Below are 21,672 nucleotides of genomic sequence, written 5' to 3'. Positions count from 1 at the left end.
AAAAAAAAAAAAAAAAAAGTCCAGGTCCTGTCATTACTTTACTTAAAATTCTTCAATGTTTTCTCATTGTCTTACCACGCAGTACAAACTCTACCCACACACGACTTGGCTCCTCCCTACCTCTCCAACCTCATCTTTAGCTTTTCTCCCTCTTACTTTGCTACAATCATACTGGCCTTCTCTGGAATCCTTGAACACAGTGCTTGTTCCTGCATATAGGGCCTTTGTGCCAGCTTTGGCCTAGAATTTTTCCCCAGATCTTTATATGACTGGCTTCTTGTCATTCAGGTTACAACTTTGTGAATATCACTCTCTTAAAATGATCTTCCCTGCTTACCTGTCTTAAGTAGCTCCTGACCTCCATTCTCCTACTCATTCACACATTCTCACATCACCTATTTTATTTTTAACACTGATTTTCTTATTAATTTGTGTGTGTGTCTCCCCCAAACTGAATGTTAGTGTCACATGACCAAGAACTTTGTATTATGCACCACTGACACATAAGTGCTCCGAATTGTGCTTGGCACATCATAGATATTCTGGTATTTATCGATAAAGTAAATGAAACAATAGAGACCTAGACCTCAAGTAGAGGACTTTGCTCCATTTATATTATTCTCATCTGTAATATTAGCTTGTATGTTGAGGCCATGAGCTCCAAAGACAGTTTTTGGCAGAATAAATGGCTATGAGGAGTGACGTTATCAACCAACCTTACTGTTTCTAGCTGAGCTACTGACCAGTGCAGAGAAAAGAGCAGAAATGCAGAAACAGATTGAAGAGATGGAGAAGAAGCTCAAAGAAATTCAAACTACTCAGCGAGAAAGAACGGGTGATCAGGTCATTTCTCTCTCGCATCTTTCCCCCCCCCCTTTTTAAAGATCTATTTATTTATTTTAGAGATAGAGTGTGCAAGCAGGGAGAGGGGCAGAGGGTGAGAGAGAGGGGAAGTAGACTCCCCACTGAGCGCAGAGCCCCATGCAGGGCTCCATCTCACACCCTGAGATATGACCTGAGGTGAAATGAAGAGTCAAGCTCTTAACCATGCCACCCAGATGCCCCCATTTCTCTCTTTTTTTAATATAGAAAAGTACACTTATTGAAACAAATTTTAAACAATATAAAAGCATAGAAGATAAAAATCCTCCCAACCCCCATTCAGAGTTTCTGGTAGTTTCATGGCTATTGATAGCAACAAAGTCCAACAGAAGAGTAATTCAACAGGTGACCTCAAATGGAACTTGTGTCACTAGAAGTGATGCAATTTATTGACTTCTTATTTAGACTCTAAACCATTGTTTTATAACTTCTGGACTTTAGCTTTTTATTCTAGTTATGTTTGCATTGAAATGGGGTCACCCAAAGAAATCTGGTATATGCTTGGCACTGCTCGGTTGAGTACAACAAAAGCAGTTTATACTAGGAACGTAAATTATTAGAACTTTTATAGTATAGATATTTTATATGGTTAATGGGTATCTAGGTGAAGAGCATGGTAAACCTAATTTTGGAACTAAAGCTTGAAAATAGGATCTTTTAGATAGGAGAGAAACATTGATTTTGCTTATTTAACGCAAATAGCAAGAAGAGAAGATGACTACAAAGGAGACAGCTGAACTGCAAATTGCTTTGGAGTCTCAGGAAATACCAGGAATGGCTCTATCCAATTCTGTTTGTCCAGTAAACTCTTGTGCCAGGTAGGACCACATTGGTGGAAGGGATGATGCTTATAGGAGGGCACTTAGAGCCAACCTTTGACTCTAATGACTTGAAGTCTTTTATAATATCAAGACAAAATGTTTGCAAGTCTCTGTCACAATGTAAGCTTTGATGCTGATGAGGGAAGACAGGGTATTCACTTTTTTCCATTAAAAAAATACATGTTTCTTACAGAAACAATCAAATATCATTTTTAAATTAAAAACAAATTTTTTAAAGTAGGCTTCACGCCCAGCATTGAGCCCAACATGGGGCTTGGACTCACAACCTTGAGATTAAGACCAGAGCCGAGATCAAGAGTCGGACGCTTAACCGACTGAGCCACCCAGGTGCCCCTCAAATACAATTTTTTAAAGATAAAGCCACCCATTTCTACAACCAAGAAATTATTGCTATTAACATAAGTATATCCTTATGTGTTCTGTTTTTTGTTTTATTTGATAAAAATGAGAGTTTACCATTTTGTAATCTGTTTATATTGTTAATGTTAAAACATCTATTGTCGAATATACTTCTGTAACAATTTTAATGACTGAAGGTTCTATCTTCTTAAAGAATTTGGATTAACAGTAGTAGAATATTTTTTTTTGTCTTAGAGTGAAGAAGCTTGTATTTAATGAAAAATCCTCTTGAACTTGTAAGAATCAAATAATTCTTTCTGTGGGTACTTAGGACATGTTCTAAAACAAGTTTCTTCACAGGGAGACTTCACTTGCAGAAAACATTTGGCAAGAACCTCATTCTAAAGGTGAGTTGTATTTGACAATGTCATGAAAAACTTACCTATAGCAAACACATTATGTAATATGTGGTAAATATTTTTCTTAATTATGGTAAAGGGAGCCGTAAGAAGACAGAAGGGAACTAAGATACTATCGTTATCTTTGAATCATGGAATTCAGTTATAAGCATATGATTCGAGATAGGATAGAATTTTTTTTTTTTAAGATTTTATTTATTTATTTGACAGAGAGAGAGACAGCCAGCGAGAGAGGGAACACAAGCAGGGGGAGTGGGAGAGGAAAAAGCAGGCTCCCAGCAGAGCAGGGAGCCCAATGAGGGGCTCGATCCCAGGACTCTAGGATCAATGCCCTGAGCCAAAGGCAGACGCTTAACAACTGAGCCACCCAGGCGCCCCGAGATAGGATAGAAATTTAAGAATGTTTTTGTTTTTGTAAGATTCCTCAGTGCTTTGAAATGTTTAGTTTTACTGTAAATTTAAATTTATTTTAACTACCGGATATTATTTTCCACCTTACCAGTGTACACTGAGCAAAACCTATCAATAGTATCCAGCAGCCAAGAAAATGGTTTTTCTTTTTATTTATTTATTTATTTGAGAGAGAGAATGGTAGAGAGAGAGAGCATGAGAGGGGGGAGGGTCAGAGGGGAAGCCAACTTCCTCCTGAGCAGGAAGCCCAATGCGGGACTCGATCCTGGGACTCCAGGATCATGACCTGAGCCGAAGGCAGTTGCTTAACCAACTGAGCCACCCAGACAACAGAATGTGGTTTTTCGGAAAAGAGGGGGAAAAATGTCTAAAACTAAAGCTATTTAGGGATGCCTGGGGGGCTCAGTAGGTTAAGTGTCTGCCTTTGGCTCAGGTCATGATCCCAGGGTCCTGGGACCAAGCCCCACGTCCAGGTCCCTGCTTGCAGGGAGCCTGCTTCTCCTCTCCCTCTGCCTGCTCCCCATTTGTGCCCCCTCTCTGTCAAATAAATAAAATCTTTAAAAAAAAAAAACCTGAAGCTATTTATATTCAAATTTATTCTTTTTTTTTAAAGATTTCATTTATTTATTTGACAGAGACAGCACACAAGCAGGGGAAGCGGCAGGCAGAGGGAGAAGCAGGCTCTCCACTGAGCAGGGAGCCCGATGCGGCTCGATCCCAGGATCCTGGGATCATGACCTGAGCCAAAGGTAGAACTTAACCAACTGAGCCACCCAGGCTTCCCAAATTTATTCTCCTTTCATTTAAAAGTATGTTAAAAGTGGTCAAAACATGAATATCTACCTATTAGTAGTTTAAAAAAAAAATTAAATAGAATCTGATTAAAACTCTAACTCTAGGGGGCGCCTGGGTGGCACAGCGGTTAAGTGTCTGCCTTCGGCTCAGGGCGTGATCCCGGCGTTATGGGATCGAGCCCCACATCAGGCTTCTCTGCTATGAGCCTGCTTCTTCCTCTCCCACTCCCCCTGCTTGTGTTCCCTCTCTCGCTGGCTGTCTCTATCTCTGTCGAATAAATAAATAAAATCTTAAAAAAAAACAACTCTCTAACCACCAATTTATAGGAAATACTAAGCCTGGAGGAGCGTGTTAAACAACACAGGAAGATGTAATTGGCAAAAAATCCAGCATTATGGGGCAAACAATCAGTTTCTTCAACAGAAAATTACTAAAACAACAACAAACCCTCTAGAATCAAAGTAATTCAGGAGGCATTTCAACCAGTCACAGTATATGAATCTGCTTTCCCAATTCAAACTTTCTAAATAATTTTGGTAAAATGTGAATCTTCTGATCAGATATATGATACTCAGAAATTATTAATCTATAGGTATGATTATGTTTTGAGATTATGCTTTTTTGAACGAGCCTCTCTCTTTTAGAAATACATACTGAAATATTTACAAATGAAATGATACGATGTCTTAGATTTGCTTTAAAATAATTCAAAGTTGGGTTGGGTTTGGAAAGTAGTGATAGTAGTGAGCAATAAAAATGAGACAATCATCCATGTCTAGATAACTGTTATTAAATGATCTCTACTTTTATATGTTTGAAATTGTTCATTTTAAAGAACAGATTACCTTTCTGCTTCCAAACAGCCCAAAGTATTAATTGACTTAGATTTCTTAAAGAATAGGCATTTACTCTTAAGAGCATAAATCTGTTATCTTTTTCTATAGGTCCCAGTATACCTTTCTCCATTTTTGATGAGTTTCTTCTTTCAGAAAAAAAAAATACCAGGTTTGAAGTTTTTGTTTTGTTTTGATACTTAAAACTCTTCTATTATTATGAATGAGGATGCATTAAGGTTTGCTGTTATCTATGTGAACAGAAAAATAAATTAAGTGGGATATGTTTTTTTTCCAGTCGTCCTGCCGATCCCCCACGGGTTTTATCCCAACGAAGACCCTTTGCAATTCTCAAAACTTCAGAAAGCATCAACTCAAATGAGGATGTGTCTCCAGATGTTTGTGTAAGGAACAATATTCCTAAGTTAATATAAGCAGACCTGTGAATTATTTCATTCAGCTCTCACAAAGTTAGGGTTAAAATTAAAATCACTTTAAGCACATGAAAAGATGTTAACATCATTAGTCATTAAGAATGTAGATCAAAACCACAGTGAGATACAACTTCACATACACTGTGATGGCTGTAATCAAAGAAAATAACAGAAACAGAAAATAACAAGTGTTGGTGAGGATGTGGAGAAATTAGAACCCTCGTACAGTGCTGGTAGGAGTATAAAATGGCGCAGCCACTTTGGAAAACAGCTTGGTAGTTCCTCAAAATGTTAAACATAGAGTTAACATATGTATGACCTAGCAATTCTCTCCTAGGTATATTTCCAAGACAATTAAAAAACACATTTACATTAAAAAAATTGTACGTGAATGTTCATAGCAACATTATTTATAATAGCCAAAATATATTAACATACATGCTGTTATTTTACTTGTTATAAAACCCCTTATTTATTTATTTATTTTTATTTTTATTTTTTTTTTAAGTAGGCTCCACACCCAACATGGAACTTGAGCTCCTGAGCCCAAGACCAAGAGTCATGTGCTCTACCAACTGAGCCAGCCAAATAGCCCTAAAACCCTTTTTTAAGTATACGCACTTAAGTGTATGCTGTAACCTACCAGATGTGTATGGTAACAACCGTTGCCTCTGGGGAATAGTAATTGGAGTGGAGATGGGGGTCAAGTGCACAAGGGAGACTTTTTCACTGTATATCCTTTTCAACTAGTTGACTTTTTAAACCATATACGTGTATTACTTTGAAAGACAAAGGAAGGCACCTGGGTGGCTTATACGGTTAAGTGTCTGACTCTTGGTTTCAGCTGAGGTCATAATCTCGGGGTCCTGGGATCGAGCCCTGTGTCAGGCTCCATGCTCAGTGGGGAGTGTGCTTGCGATTCTCTCTCTCCCTTTGCCACTGCCCCTGCTTGCAGGTGCACTGTCTCTAAAATAAATAAATAAATGAATGAATAAATAAATAAATAAATAAATCTTTGAAAGACAAAGGAATATTTTTAAAATTTTCCATTTTTTATACTTTACACTTTGTTTTCCATAGTTTTTACTGTGACTATGAATTATCTTTTAGAAATAAAATAAAAATTCAACATTTGGCATAGAAGACTTAAAAGCTAGGAGGATAGCAGATTATCAGAACACTTTCTAGGTCAAAGCCAGAAGAAAAATAGTGTTATTCTTCTGGTTCTTAGGTGAAATTGGTTGGGGAAGAAAACATTATCCAGTATTTTTCCTTTGTGTGGGAATCCTCACAGTATATTGTTTTGATAATACATAGTTTGCTATTTTCATGATATAAAACCTTTTTCCTCAGACATATGATGTGCTTTTTAAAATTATCTTTCCTAGAGATTCTAATATGCTACTTCTGTATCCTACGTTGAAAATCACTTATTTAATGTTTGTCTCTCTAAGTAAAAAAGATACGTCCTCCATATGCTCACTAACTATTTCAGCTAAACTTTATGAATTTTTTTTTCAGGATGAATTTACAGGAATTGAGCCCTTGAGTGAGGATGCTATTATCACAGGTTTCAGGAATGTAACTATCTGTCCTAACCCAGAAGACACTTGTGACTTCGCCAGAGCAGCTCGCTTTGTATCCACGCCTTTTCATGAGATAGTGTCCTTGAAGGATCTCCCTTCTGATCCTGAGAGGCTGCTGCAGGAGGAGGATCTAGACATGAAGCTCTCTGAGGACCAGCAGACTGCTTGTGGCACCATCTACAACCCGACTCTCAGCATCAAGAAGCTCAGGTGATTGATTGTATGTTGCACTTATTCGAGTGATCACTTATTCTGTGTGTGCTTGTCAGTTAGAGCCATCATTTATCACGTTCTCACTACCTGCCAGGTACTGTGCTAAGTGCTTTACATGACACCCTGATGACGTGGTGGTGGGATTTGGTAATTGATTTACGTATGAGGGTTAGAAGAAGTAAATTTTGGTGGTTATGAGACTGAGAGCCCCAGGAGGATTCTGGTGTCTTTGAGAAACTTGGCAAAGTATACCTGATTGAGAGACAGGAGGCATTTTGTTTTTCCTTTAATACTAAGTTTTAAATAGTGGTAGAATAGCTTGATACTAATTTCAAATAGGCTAGAAGTGTACTTTTTTTTTAGATTTTATTTATTTGAGAGAGAGAGAGATCATGAGTAGGGGGGAGGGACAGAGGGAGAAGCAGACTCCCTGATGAGCAGGGAGCCTGAAGTGGGACTTGATCCCATGACCCTGGGATCATGATGTGAGCTGAAGGCAGATGCTTAACCAACTGAGCCACCCAGGAGCCCAGGAGTGTACTTTTTTAAAGTATCTTTTAGGAGTGCCTGGGTGGCTCAGTTGGTTGAGTACTCAGGTTTCAACTCTTGATTTCGGCTCAGGTTATGATCTCAGGATCATGAGATCAAGCCCTGGGTCAGGCTCCGTGCTAAGCGTGGTTCCTCTGAGCCTGCTGAGTCCCTCTGCCTCTGCCCCTCCCCCTGCTCTCGCTCTCTCTCTCAAAAAGGAAGGAAGGAGGGAGGGAGGGAAGGAAGGAAGGAAGGAAGGAAGGAAGGAAGGAAGGAAGGAAGGAAGTCTTAAAAAAGATAAAGTTACCTTTTAATGGGAAGGTGGAAATGAATAAAGGGTGGTATGAAGGAATGGCATAGGGAGCCACAGACTAAACCTTATGATCTATCTATATTTAAAAGTTGGCTAATTTAGGGGCGCCTGGGTGGCACAGCAGTTGGGTGTCTGCCTTAGGCTCAGGGCGTGATCCTGGCGTTATGGGATCGAGCCTCACATCAGGCTCTTCTGCTATGAGCCTGCTTCTTCCTCTCCCACTCCCCCCGCTTGTGTTTCCTCTCTCACTGGCTATCTCTATCTCTGTCAAATAAATAAATAAAATCTTTAAAAAAAAAAAAAGTTGGCTAATTTAAACAAATGAATATTGGTTTTAGGAATATTCTTTAATTTGCCGATTTGTGCTTTTAAAACTGCATTTTCAAATTTTTGTTCAATCAACTTTCAGTCACTATTGCTAGCATGTATTCACCTTGACTGATTTGGGTTTCCCTTTTTCTTTCTTGACCTTTTCTTATTAAAGAATAAAATGTATAGAGAAAGGATAAACAAGAAAAAAGTATCTTAGTATTTCTCAGTAGTCTAGAATAGATATAGATTAGGCATTTGCTATAGATTAGGTAAATAAAGCATAAATTTAGAAAATCTAATGCTGAGCATTGCCTGTCAACCAGGGTAGATAGAGTCACCTAAATTCTGATTATGAATCTATATCTGTTTCAGGAAAATAATAGACTTTGAAAATTAGGCTAATGAATATTAAATAACAAAGATAAAGTGATACCTGTTATCCCTATGAGGACTGACTCTTGTGGTTCTTTCAGCCCAATTATCGAAGACAGCCGTGAAGCCACACACTCCTCTGGGTTCTCTGGGTCTTCTGCCTCAGTTACAAGTTCCTCCTCCATCAAATGTCTTCAGATTCCTGAGAAACTGGAGCTTACTAATGAGACTGCAGGTAGCTTCATGCACACCACTTGTAAGCAGACCTCTATATCCATGTTTACTGAACACTTATTTATGTCAGCACACTGAGCTATGTGGGTTTTTTTTCCTATAGAAAAGTTCCCATAAATTGTGCAATTTCTAGAATGAATCAGTATTAACCGAACACCATAACGACCTGAGGTGGATGAGTTGTCTTAGGTTAGCTGTGTTGATTGTGCTATCTTGTGTTTTTTCCTCTCCTCTGTTTATAACACCTATTTTAGGTTATGGGGGTGAAGGGTTTTTTTTTTCCCAACTGTTTTTTTTTCCCCCAGACAACCCTACTCAGTCACCCTGGTGTCCACAGTATCGCAGACAACTACTAAAATCTCTGATGGAGCTGAGGGCCTCTGCAGAGTTTTTTATAGAAGATAGACCGATGCCTAAGTTGGAAATAGAAAAGGAGATTGAACTGGGTAAGTATCATTGAATGCATGGGGGGTTTTGTATGGCACTATAGAAGTAAGTGATTGTTTGTACTTGAGCTTGATGCTTGGGCACAGCAAATATTTTTAGATGATAAGAAACAGCATTATAGGGGCACCGGCTGGCTCAGTCAGTAGAGCACGCAACTCTTGATCTCAGGGTCGTAAGTTCAAGCCCCACAATGGGGGTAGAGTTTACTTAATTAAAACAAAAAACAAAAAAACTCATGTATTAAAAAAAAAAAGAAACAGCATTATAGAGGTTGATACACTGTTAAATTCATGTCTGGGTAACAATATGGATTCTGTCTTCCCCTCTTCAACTTTTAACAAATGATTTGGAAAAGTATTCTAACTGGCTGCTAACTGGCAAATATAAAGTACTTTTGGCCCTTAAACCAGGAAGTAAAAGCTAAGGGGGCTGTACGTATTCACAGTGATTTTTAAATGGAATCAAACCTTCTCAACAGGTAATGAGGATTATTGCATAAAACAAGAATACCTAATATGTGAAGATTACAAGTTATTCTGGGTGACACCAGGAAACTCTGCAGAATTAACCATAATAAAGGTGGGACTGATTTTTTGTCATTTCAGTTACCTTGTTAAAAAAAAAAAAAATAATGTGGGTTGAAGCAGTAACTATGGTCCCATGGTACCGTCAACTCCTTTGAATAGTCCATCAGTTTCCTGATGAAAAGTTGGTGAGACAGTAAAAAATCACCCAACATTGTGTGCCAGGATCAGATATCAAAAATGAGAGGCAATTGTGTAAATCTCTTAATATGTCCAAACATACTAAATATTCTATCAATTCTGTCTCTTTGAGGAAATATCCTGAAATTTTCTGGCCTGCTCCAATTTGACAAATTACATTCTGGGCTTCATACACACACACACACAGACACACACACACACACAGACACACAATATTATTACCTTGACATTTCCATTCACCATTATCCTAGGGAGTCACATTGCCTCTTTCTTATATTGGATGCCCAGTGATATTGGCTCCCATTTTCATTTCTTTCTTGGTTTAAGCCCTCATATTTTAGTAGCCTCCTGAGAAAGGATGCATGGGATATAAACTTTTTTGAAACCTTTCATGTCAGAAAATTGTTTATTCCACATCTTTACTTGATTGGTAGTTTGGCTGGATATTAAAATTCTAAGTTCAAAACTTTTTCCTTAGAATTTTGAAGATAAGATTTATTATCTTTTGGCTTGTGGCCTTGCTTTTTTAAAGTCTTTTGCCATTTTTTGGTGAGACTATTTTTCCCTCTCCCTGAATCCTTGTAGGATCTTCTGTTTGTCCCCAGTATTCTGAAATTCCACAAGTATATGTTTTGGTAAAAATCTATTATTGCCCATATGCTAGGCACTGAATGGCCATTTCATTGTGGAAACTCCTTCAGTTTTGAGAAATTTTCTTCGAAGAATAAATTATTTCTTCTTTTCAGTCTTCTCTGTTCTCTTCCTCTAGAATTCCTTTTATTAGGATATGGGGTCTCTTGGAGATCCTTTAAAAATCTTTTTTCTCCTTTTCTATCTCTTCGTCTTTATGCTTTACTTTCTAGAATGTTTTGTCAACTTTATTTTCAGACTTGTTACTGGGTTTTTCATTTCTTTTGTCATGCATTTGATTTGCCAGAGCTCTTTTTTATTCTCAGAATTTTCTTCTTTATAACATTCTGCTCTTCATTTCAAAGATGGAATATTCTTTATTTCTCTGAGTGATTTTACAATGCTTTAAATTTTTTTCTCCCTGCATTATCTGTTTCCTTTTGTCTGTTTTGTACTCTGTCTTTCATATTAGAGGCTTTCTTCAAGTCTTTGACTCTCTATTCATATTTTAAGTGTGGGACTCTAAAAGCTAATTGAAAGCTCTATGTATACAGGACCTTGGCAGCTGTTGGGCCTCACTGTAAGATCTTGCTTAGGGGCACCTGTGTGGCTCAGTTGGTTAAGTGTCTGCATTCGGCTCCGGTCATGATCCTGGGGTCCTGGGATGGAGCCCTCATTGGGCTCCCTGCTCAGTGGGGAGCCTGCTTCTCCCTCTCCCTCTGCTTGTCACTCCCCCTGCTTGTGCTCTCTCTCTCTGTCAAATAAATAAATTAAGTCTTAAAAAGATCTTATTTGGCCATTCAGTAAAATGCCTCAATCCTTGACATCTTTTGAGCTGATCAGATCCTTCAGAGAAAACTTCTAATATCCTTCCTGGAGCATATAATCCTGGCTGCTAGCTTCTTGGAAGCTAAGTGGAAAAATTAGTCTTGAGAGTGGAGGGGCGGACAGGTGTATGTTAACATTTGATGTATAAACTCCCCCACCCACTCTTAACAGTGCCTGGTGACCTCTAGCCCAGAGCCCATCTGCTTTATACCTACTAGGGTTAAACTTTTGGTATTCTAGAATGGAGGAGAGGCAGTAGTTAGTCTGGGCTACAGGAGCAGCAGGGCAATCCGGGGTTTAATTTCCTCATTAATAGAGTTCAGCCACTCCTGTGTTAGCTCCACCTCCACCCTCACTTCTCTAGGTAATTGGTGCCATCAGTTTTATACAGTGGGGAGATGGTCCTATAGCATAAATTTGGTTGTTGTCAGCTTTCTCTACTGCTAGAATCAGCTTTCCTTGGGTCTCCTAAGTAGATTGTTACCTCTTGCGGTTCTCTCCAGCTTCCAGAATTTGTTGCTGCTGTGTTTTTTATTATAGATTTATGACTTTTAAAACATTCCTGTACTATTATTTCTGTTGGGGTATCATAAAGGCTGGAGGGAATGTTTTCAATCTGCCAACCATAACCAGAGATTCTAATAGCTCTTATTTTTTAAATTTCTTACAGGTATCGTCTCAACCTGTCCCATGGGACTTTTATATCAACCTCAAGTTAAAGGAACGTTTAAATGAGGAGTATGACCATTTGTGCAGCTGTTACCAGTACCAAGACGGTTGTATTGTTTGGCACCAATATATAAACTGCTTCACCCTTCAGGTTTGAATAATATAAAAGCATATCATTTCAAGTCCTTAAATAGAGAGATTTGTGCTCCATGTAGCAAAGGAATTTAGTGCAAAATTCCTGTTACTCTTCTAGAAATAGACTAATGAAATTATAAACTTAAAGCATTGATCATTTTCCTTTCTCAAGTTGTTTTGGCCAAAAACTTCTTTGGTTTTTATTTTGGCTTTTTTTTTTTTTTTTTTTTTTTTTTTTACTTTTTATTATGTCAGTTTTCTTTTTCTTTTTCTTTTTTTTAAGATTTATTTATTTACAGGGGCGCCTGGGTGGCGCAGTCTTTAAGCGTCTGCCTTCGGCTCAGGGCGTGATCCCAGAGTTCTGGGATCGAGTCCCACATCAGGCTCCTCCGCTAGGAGCCTGCTTCTTCCTCTCCCACTCCCCCTGCTTGTGTTCCCTCTCTCGCTGGCTGTCTCTCTCTGTCAAATAAATAAATAAATAAATAAATAAGATTTATTTATTTACATAATCTCTACACCCAAGAGAGATGGAGCTCGAACTCACGACCCCGAGACCAAGAGTCACATGCTCTACTGACTGAGCCAGCCAGGCACCCCTATTATGTCAATTTTCAAATAGACAGAATTGTGCAATGACCCAGTCATCTAATTATAATCATCATCAGTTCATGGCCACTCTTATGTTAAACTCCTAGTGTGATAATTCCAATATTCTTTCCATGTCTGGTTTTGATATTTGCTCTGTCTCTTTAAATTGTGTTTTTGGCCTTTTAGTGTATCATATGATTTTCCTCTTTTCTTTTTTAATGATTTATTTATTTGAGAGAGAGTGCACGTGCGCATGTGTGAGTGGAAGAAGGGGCAGAGGGAGAGAATCTCAAGCAGACTCCCCGCTGAGCCCAGGGCCCTATGTGGGCCTCCGTCTCACCACCCATGACATCATGACCTGAGCCAAAACCAAGAGCGACACTTAACTAATTGAGCCACCCAGGGGCCCCTAATTTTTCTTGACCTCCAGACATGATGTACTGGGTAAAAGGAACTGCTATGAATAGGCCTTTAATAATGTGATGATAAGGTGTGAGGGGAAGGAAAGCATCATATAGTTCTGTGCTTTATGTTCTTTTATAGTGAGCCTATGCCTCTGGTCTGTGTACCTCACAAGTATTTCTCCTCCCTTAGGTGGGACATGATGGCTAGAGTGGACTGGAGTTGGGTATTTCCCCTTCCCCAGGTCAAGTAGGCTCTGATAATACCCTAGCAGGTTAGGCTCTGGTTAACTAGTTTCTCCTAACAACAGAGCTTTTTAAGAACAGAATGCTCTGGCCTATTTCAGAATGTTTCTCTTCTCTTCCACCTCTGGAAGCACAAGGAGAATTTTTCTCCAACACTTACTGTGAGAATCCAATCTAGCTCCTAGACATAAAATTCACAGAAGTGTGAGGAACCCCCTCCACCACCACCACCATGCTTATAGATCCTAGAAAAGTTGATTTTTCACTCTGTTCAGCTTTTTACTTGTTAGGACAGAATGGCAACTTCCAAACTCTTTACATAAGGAATGGTCTGTTTTTGCTACTCGTGTTTTATCTATGCTATCTCCCAGTAGATTATTTTTAGAACCCAAACACAATATATCATTTTATTCTTTGGAATTTTTTTTTTTTTTAAGATTTTATTTATTTGAGAGAAAGCGTGTGCGTGCCAAGGAAGGGGAGGAGCAAAGGGAGAGGGACGGACTCTGTGCTAAGTGCGGAGTCCATTACAGGGCTTGATCCCAGGACCCGGAGATCATGACCCGAGCCAAAACCAAGAGTTGGTTGTGCAACAGACTGAGCCACTCAGGTGCCCCTGTAATGTTCTTAAGAAGATTTTGTTGCATATTTCGATGATAAAACGAATTTCCTAAAATGGTTGGAATGAGGGTATTTTGAAACTACTATTTATAGAGCACTATTATGGGCTGGGCTAATCCTTGATGTTCTTCATCCATTATTTCATTAAATCCTTATAGTCTTAAAGGAGAGCAATGTTGTTAGAACTGGGACAAAGACCCAACCTATGAAAGAGCCCAGATTCTAGTAGAGAACAACAAGGAGTACAGAGCAGCGGGTGGCAAGGTATTGAGTGTAAGTATAGTCACCCCAACTTAAGAAATAGTGAATTTTCTGTCCTTTTGTTTCTAGGATCTTCTTCAACACAGTGAACTTATTACCCATGAAATAATAGTGTTGGTTATTTATAACCTTTTGACAATAGTGGAGAAATTACACAGAGCAGAAATAGTCCATGGTGACTTGAGTCCAAGGAGTCTGATTCTTAGAAACAGGTTGGTCCTTTTCATTCTCTTAAAATTCTGTCAACTTTCTCTTAAAATACGCATAGTCTCCATTTCCTTTTGCCTCTTGATAAATGTCATATTGAGGAACACAGTATGTTAAAGCATTTGCTATCTAAAAGTCAATAATCAAGGGGAATAGTTTAAAAGAATTCGAAGAAAAAAATATATTGAGGAAATACACTAGTTCAGAAAAAAAAAGTTAAATTAACCATTGTGATGATTCCTGGCAAGAAGAGCTATAAAATATGAATATTTGGAGGAATGTGAAGTAGATCGTGTAGGGGCCAGTGCAGATCGAGTGAGGCTGCTAGCAAAACCAAGGCACTTCTTGGTTTCAAAGCCAAGGCTTAAGTCAGGCCAAATTGATGTAATTGCCAAGAGAAGTGGCTAAGCCAGGATGCAAATGCAAACTATGCCAAGGAAAAGGGCTTAGTGTTCAAATTAAACCCAGTTTAGCCATCACATTCAAGGGGTGAACACAGAGCAGGAAATATATAGTTTTATGATGGCCAAAAATTGTTGTATCTTGTGCTAAGGAAAAATGGGAGCAATTGTAAATTTTAAAGTAAAATATATCATTCTATGCTGTGGAGGTATGTGATGAGATTAGTCAAAGCCTATATTTAAAAACATAGCATCTATCACTGATACTAATCAGGGACTTGAAGGAACTGAGGAAAGCTGAGACAAAAGGAACACAAAAATAGTTCATTCTTTTCTCTCACATAAATAGTTATATGTCTCCTTGGAGAGTAGCTTTATTGCATGCGATAGATAAACCCAAGGAAAATATGATTAATAGTGAGTTAGTGTTATTAGGTTTTCTTTTGTTTGTTTGTTTGTCTGTTTTGGGAGGGGTTAGTAAATAACATTTGGAATTACAGATAAGAGTAAGAGCGAATATGGTGTTAGTTTAATAAGAACAGGATAGTTTACAGTATAGGTGGCATCTTACACAGAAACAGCATTATGTTGTTTCAGTTAAACTCTCAGAAGGAGGGATCTGAATGACACTTGGAAAGCTTAATCATAGTAGTGAACAAGAAAGGCTATGACATCATAAAAGCTTAATTTCTTCCATAATTCTCATTGTTGTGTAAATCATTGCTATTGTCCGCATTAATGTGTCTAGTATAAGACAGAGGCTTGTACTCTACATCCAGCACTTGTTTTATATAATAAATATAATATGATAAATATTCTGTGGTGGCTGTACATTATGGTTTAGATATTCTTGTGTCACTAGACTAATCTCAACATTCCCCACTTAGCTGGACGCTGCCACTGCTCTTACAGGTGCATTTTCATAGCTAACCACTGGAGGGAGCTGTTGGCATAGATACGACACACCTGCAATACCTTTTTTTTTTTCTTTTCTTTTTTTTTAAAGAGCAGCTCTGCAGCTTCTTTCATGGCCTATTTTTATTATCTCTTTCTCTTAAATCTGGGCTTAGAATCCACGATCCCTATGATTATAATAAGAACGATCAAGCTTTGAAGATAGTGGACTTTTCCTACAGTGTCGACCTTAGGGTGCAGCCTGATGTTTTTATCCTCAGCGGCTTTCGGACTGTACAAATCCTGGAAGGACAAAAGATCCTGGCTAACTGTTCTTCTCCCTACCAGGTAAGTGTCAAACAAGCCTGAGCAAATATGGAGAGGGTTTCTTAATCTCTTTCTTCCATAGATAAACCACTAAAGCTAGTGTTTACTGATATTGTCTCCCCTGGAATAGATGACCTAGTTTTCAAATATCACCAAGTCAAGCAAAATGTACCATTTTTCTGTCACAACACTAAAGGCTGTACACATACACATGCAGACACATGACTAACTCAGTAACCTAAGTGTCAAGGCCATTTCTGTCACTCATCTGTGTGATCTTTTGTAAGTAATTTTCTGTAATCTTTATAAAATAAGGGTAACAATTTGCTCTGTGTATCAGAATTATTGTGAGGGTTAAATGAAATAATATACGTAAAAAGAATGTTACAAGTGTAAAGTGCTTTGCATGGTAGTATCGAGACAAAATCCCTTCTGACTCATCTCTGGACGTTTGGCATTTGCTGATTAAAAATGTAACATGAACTTGAACTAGTCATGGGGACCACGTTTAGATCACAGCTAGAGTCCATGCACATTCAGTAGGTGTACAAATTCGAATTTAACAGTCCATATGTTATTGTTCTTCAGGATAATTTTGTTCTTAAGGATAATTCCTAGAGTTAGCTCTATTTATCACTTCTTTGGGGATCTTCTCCCTTTACGATAAGGATAGGGAACAGTGTACTAAAACATATGTCATAAAATAAACTTAAACACTAATAATAACTTTCAACTTTCTACATAAATAAATTGCCATGATAGTAGCAGAAAATTATTTTAGCTGATGGTGCTTTTTGTGATTTCAGGTAGATCTGTTTGGTATAGCAGATTTAGCACATTTACTGTTGTTCAAGGAACACCTACAGGTCTTCTGGGATGGGTCCCTCTGGAAACTTAGCCAAAATATTTCTGAGTAAGTATTGGTGATTTCAGGGTCTTTGCCTATCCAAATAATTTTTTTTTAAAGATTTTATTTATTTATTTGACAGAGATAGAGACAGCCAGCGAGAGAGGGAACACAAGCAGGGGGAGTGGGAGAGGAAAGAAGCAGGCTCATAGCGGAGGAGCCTGATGTGGGGCTCGATCCCATAACGCCGGGATCACGCCCTGAGCCGAAGGCAGACGCTTAACCGCTGTGCCACCCAGGCGCCCCTGGACAGCCTTAGTTTTCTTAGTCCAAATGCCATGATTCCATTAATTTCAACAAGTTTTCATTAGAGTGTCAGTGGAGCATCTGGGGCAGAACAAATGAATTGCTAATTAATAATAAGAATCAAACTAGTCAGACTTGAGGACATCATTCTGGACCCACATGTATCACGTAGACCGTGACTATGTTATGTTAGCCTCTCATTCTGGAAGTGTTAATAGAAACATTTCCTGAGAATAATTTTATAATCAATTGACGTTAGTCTTATACCCCTTTTTGATAGCTATTGTTATCAAAGTTAATAAGCATCTCTTGAAGAGAATTAAATTTCTAAATTATATACTGATTTTAGGCTATTATTTATTTAATGAATGGGTAGAACCAAAGCAGAGAACGGAGTCTCCTTGGAGAAGTAAATGCTCCCTTAATAAGAGCTGCTTGGTCTCAGAATCTTAGTATTCCCTCAAGCCTACTCATAAAACTTATTAAATATCCCAAGTTCCACTTTAGCTTATCATAGCTAATAACTTCCCAGAGTAAGCTTTCTATCTATCAACTTACTGGTATATTCTTTGGCTTAAAAACAAAAACAAAAACCACTGTTGAGAATTTAACACCCCTTCTCCATTCCCGCTATTCCTAACAAGTGAATTGTATTTTTTTCTTTATTTAATTCAGAATTTTGTCAGTCTTGTCTCTGAAACATACTTTAAAAATAGGCTTTAAATACAATGTAAGACCTGTAGGATAAATTCTGGTATCTCCAGTTGGCTATGGTCCTAGGAGGGTCTAATACAAACAGGAACAGGTAGGGTCACTGGCGTTTCCTAACAACCCTGCCTTATACGATAATAGAAGCTTCTTTGATTAAAAAAAACAAGGAAGTTAAACATCGTAGACGTAAGCAATGGTTACTTCAGTCAAGCTTAGGAGTCTCAGAGATTGTGAAGATAATAAAACTCTGGGCAGGGGGAGAAGGAGAACTGCAGTCTGTCTAATGACCTAGACTTTAGGAAAGTTAGAGGAAAAGAGCAAAATTCACTTTTCTTCTTTTTGTAGAGCAGTGTCATGTCTTAGCACACAGAGGAAATGTGTAGATTCAGATCAGAGACTTCAATCAGAGACAATGTCCTCACGCACATTGTGTTATGGCTCTCCTCTCTTTTTTGTAGTTCCACCCTGGGCTTTGAAAGATTACTTGAATGAGTTCTAACCCTAGACTTCTAGCTATTACCTTAAATCATTTAGTGCATAAATGTTCCACTGATTCTGCAGAATTCTTTTATATGCCTAATCTTGATGGAAATGGTTTTATATATTTTAGGCTAAAAGATGGTGAACTGTGGAATAAATTCTTTGTACGGATTCTGAATGCCAGTGATGAGTCCACAGTGTCTGTTTTGAGGGAACTTGGAGCAGCAATGAGTGGGGTGTTTGACACCACCTTTCAAAATCACCTGAACAAAGCTTTGTGGAAGGTAGGGCAGTTAATCAGTCCTGGGGCTTTGCTCTTTCAACAGGATAGGCAATCACATCTCTCACAGATTCCTGCCTAAAATCAATGGTTGTATTGTAGAACACTGGACCTGTGTATGCTATAATTTAATTTAGGACATGTTTAGATACACTACCAACACATTGCTACTTTTAGTAGAGGTATATTTCTAGGTAGCTGGCATTTTCTACATAGTGCTATATCTATTCTTGGCCTTGTCTAACAAAGAACTGTTTTATTCTTAATGGACTCCAATGAATAGGTACCTTGTTGTCATTTAACGCATTTGTCTCTACTTTTCCCTGTACATTTTTCTTTTGTAATTTGTGACATGTACCCTTATGATCACTGTGTATTTTTAAGTAATAAAATAGTATTTGTTAAATTTGTGCTTCTAACATCTCATCTACTTTTTGCTAACTAAGATAATAAATGGCTTGATTTCGCAGACAGGAGCTGTTTTACCATGGAAATTTGTATGTCCTAGACATGGAACTGCCATGATAGAATCGTAACAAGACAGAAAAGCCAGCCATTCCTTCGGGTGTTCCTGACCTTCAACTAAGTGGTCTAGATTTAAAAATAGATAAAACAATTTAATACAGGGCCAAATTTTCTTAAATTTCAAGTGGCAAAATTGTTTGTTCTGATTCTATTTTAATGTTTTCATTTTTTTTTTATCCACCAAACCCTTTGGTCTATTTATATAATCTTGTGGTGCTGCGGCTACTGGGTGTCTTGATTAGGACTGTGACTGTTAGAAAGGAAGAGAAAAGGTTTTGAATGGGGGATAGCAACCTTTCAGAAATAGAAGAATTACCATTCTACGACCTGCAGAGTGACTTGGCAAGGCAAGGGTTAATAAAGGTATGGAAGGAAGTTTTGTTGATTGGAAGATTTGAAGAGATAGAGGCCAGGATAAAAAGATCACTTGGAAGCGTGTAATAATTGGGGAGAGACTAGATGTAGAGGGAGTAGACCCCCAAACAGAAGCATGAATTATACCTGGTTGTGGGCATAGGGGAGAGAACTAGAAGAAAGGGACAATGAAAATGATTTATTTCATATCCAAATATCAGAATTCTCAACTGTGCTCCCTCCATTGCTGGTGCCTGTTTTTTTGTTTTTTTGTTTTTTTGTTTCCTTTACTCTAGTTGTCACTGTTACTGCTCTAAGATTGCTGGAAAGCAGGAAATTCTAAGTATATCTCAACTAAAAATATTTAAGCATATATAGTTGAAGCACTGAAATATGACTTGAATCCGAAAGATAATCAACTTAGAAATTTTTGCTCTTAACCAAAATACAACTTTTCAAACATTTTCATGTTTGCTTCTTGTACAACTGATGATGTAAAATTATATATCCGTATCTTTGATGTGATTGAGCCCTTCTACCCTTCTGCTCTCCTTTCTCAATCCACCGTTTTGACACATAAAATCATTACTCTGAGGATGGACAGTAAATTTAGATTATTTCTTAACATAGCCTTAGCTACCAATTAGTGACTTCTTCAAGAACCTTGGCAGCAAGGCTGAAAAACCAGAGCTCTGTCTCCGAAAGTCAGCTCTGAGGAGAGGGAAGAGAATCTGGAGAAGTTTCTTTGTCAGAGAATTTGCAACTATTTTGCCACCTCTCCCTCCATTCCCCATCCCCTCCAACCCTGACCGTTCTCTGTAGGGGAAAGAAAACAGTTAGGACCAATGATGTCTTAGTTTTCTCTTTGCCTGGGCATAAAACCACAAAGTGGGCACATTTCCATTTCCCTTGTATTTTGTGCTTGTTTGTCTTTGAAGAAGGAAGACTCTGTCTTTTGGCAGAAGCTTCAAATCGTTCTTATTTCTTGTCTCACTAATGGCAAAAGTAGTGTAACAGTGGACCTGGCAGGGGAAACAGCTGAAAAGACAGGATTTTTACTTTTGTTTGAAAAGAGACAGTGGAATATATCTAGAGCCTCACCATTCACAAAGTCTGCTTCCGCTAATCTTCTACCGCCGTTAGAGCCCTCATCTTCCTGTGCTGGTTGAGTAGGAAACCTTCCACCCAAGTCACAGTGCTCTAACTGATGCCAACCTGAATCTGGACGTAAGAAGGTTTTCCTATAGCAGTAGGACTTTAGACTATTAGTTGAGCTATTATCTCCAGGTAGATAAGAAAGCCTTCAGATGGTTGCCTCAGGGCTCTTTGAAAAGACCCTTCGTGCGTTTAAGCTAACATCTTTAAGCAAAGACACCAAAGAAAGGCTTCTTTTCTTTTGCATTGGAAAATGTGGAATTCTTCCTCCAACTGCACCAATTCTTTCTAACATGCCAAAATTTGCTTCCAGTCTGGCTCCTAAAATTAAGACTTCCCTAGTGAGAAAGATATATTGTAAAAAAAATTTTAATACAGCAAACTTCGACCTTAATGAGGTCCTTGGTTCCACCAAAGACAGAAGAAGCTATGACTACTTAATAGAATAAAGGTGGCATTTCCGACCAGTGTGGGAAGAGATGGGGTATTCAATAACTGGTGTGGAAACAATAGGTTAGAGTTTGAACTCTGTCGCCAGTGCCACCACTAGTTCATACCTTTGTGCAAATTAGAAAAAGGCCCCTTCCTCCAGTGGATTCTGTGCTTCCCAGTGCACCATAGCTTTACTGGATTGCAGCCCCCACGTAGCCAGTCAGCCTGCTCCCCTTGTGCAGTGGGTCAGCTGCACAGCCATATGCAGTGGGCTTGCCTGCTCCACTGCTTATCTGCAGAACCATCTTAGATAGATCAAAAACACTAATGTAAGAAGATGAAAATGTAAAATGCTAGGGATGCCTGGGTGGCACAGTCGGTTAAGCGTCTGACTCTTGGTTTTGGCTCAGGTTGTGATCTCAGGGTCATGAGATCGAGCCCCACAGTGGGCTTCACATGTACACACTCAGCACAGAGTTTGCTTGAGAGTCTCTCTCTCTCTCCCTCTGCCTCACCTGCTCGTGCTCTCTCTCTCTAAAATAAATAAATAAATCTTTGGGGGAAAAAAAGAAAATATAAAATACTAGATGACTTTGTAATCTTTTGTCATTGTGACGTAAAACCAAGATACAAGAAGATTGCTGTTTATTACTATAGTAGATAAAAACCAAAATCTAATAGGGCTACCT

General features: G+C 38.5%; 1 protein-coding gene across 3 annotated transcripts in view; it reads left to right on the top strand.

The window, feature by feature from the left end:
• The window catches only part of BUB1B (BUB1 mitotic checkpoint serine/threonine kinase B), a 52,094-nt gene extending 30,649 nt beyond the window's left edge, over positions 1-21,445 (top strand). The window contains exons 10-24 of one of the 3 annotated variants that reach the window (XM_034661173.1): positions 731-843; positions 1,585-1,700; positions 2,424-2,470; positions 4,633-4,693; positions 4,820-4,925; positions 6,477-6,751; positions 8,381-8,535; positions 8,819-8,959; positions 9,439-9,539; positions 11,814-11,963; positions 14,134-14,276; positions 15,743-15,914; positions 16,700-16,806; positions 18,368-18,521; positions 18,988-21,445. In XM_034661173.1, the coding sequence (XP_034517064.1) occupies positions 731-843; positions 1,585-1,700; positions 2,424-2,470; positions 4,633-4,693; positions 4,820-4,925; positions 6,477-6,751; positions 8,381-8,535; positions 8,819-8,959; positions 9,439-9,539; positions 11,814-11,963; positions 14,134-14,276; positions 15,743-15,914; positions 16,700-16,806; positions 18,368-18,521; positions 18,988-19,053 (1,907 nt within the window). In that variant the 3' untranslated portion in view covers positions 19,054-21,445. Of the gene's footprint in view, positions 1-730; positions 844-1,584; positions 1,701-2,423; positions 2,471-4,632; positions 4,694-4,819; positions 4,926-6,476; positions 6,752-8,380; positions 8,536-8,818; positions 8,960-9,438; positions 9,540-11,813; positions 11,964-14,133; positions 14,277-15,742; positions 15,915-16,699; positions 16,807-18,367; positions 18,925-18,987 lie in introns of those variants that run through there. The other 2 variants (XM_002913227.4, XM_034661172.1) reach the window with 2 other exon arrangements.
• The last annotated feature ends 227 nt before the right edge of the window (positions 21,446-21,672 follow it).

This window comes from Ailuropoda melanoleuca, chromosome 5 (assembly GCF_002007445.2).
Source record: "Ailuropoda melanoleuca isolate Jingjing chromosome 5, ASM200744v2, whole genome shotgun sequence".
Classification (NCBI taxonomy): domain Eukaryota; kingdom Metazoa; phylum Chordata; class Mammalia; order Carnivora; family Ursidae; genus Ailuropoda; species Ailuropoda melanoleuca.
The sequence above is the reverse complement of the archived record's forward strand: the minus strand, read 5'-3'. Positions and strand labels throughout refer to the sequence as shown.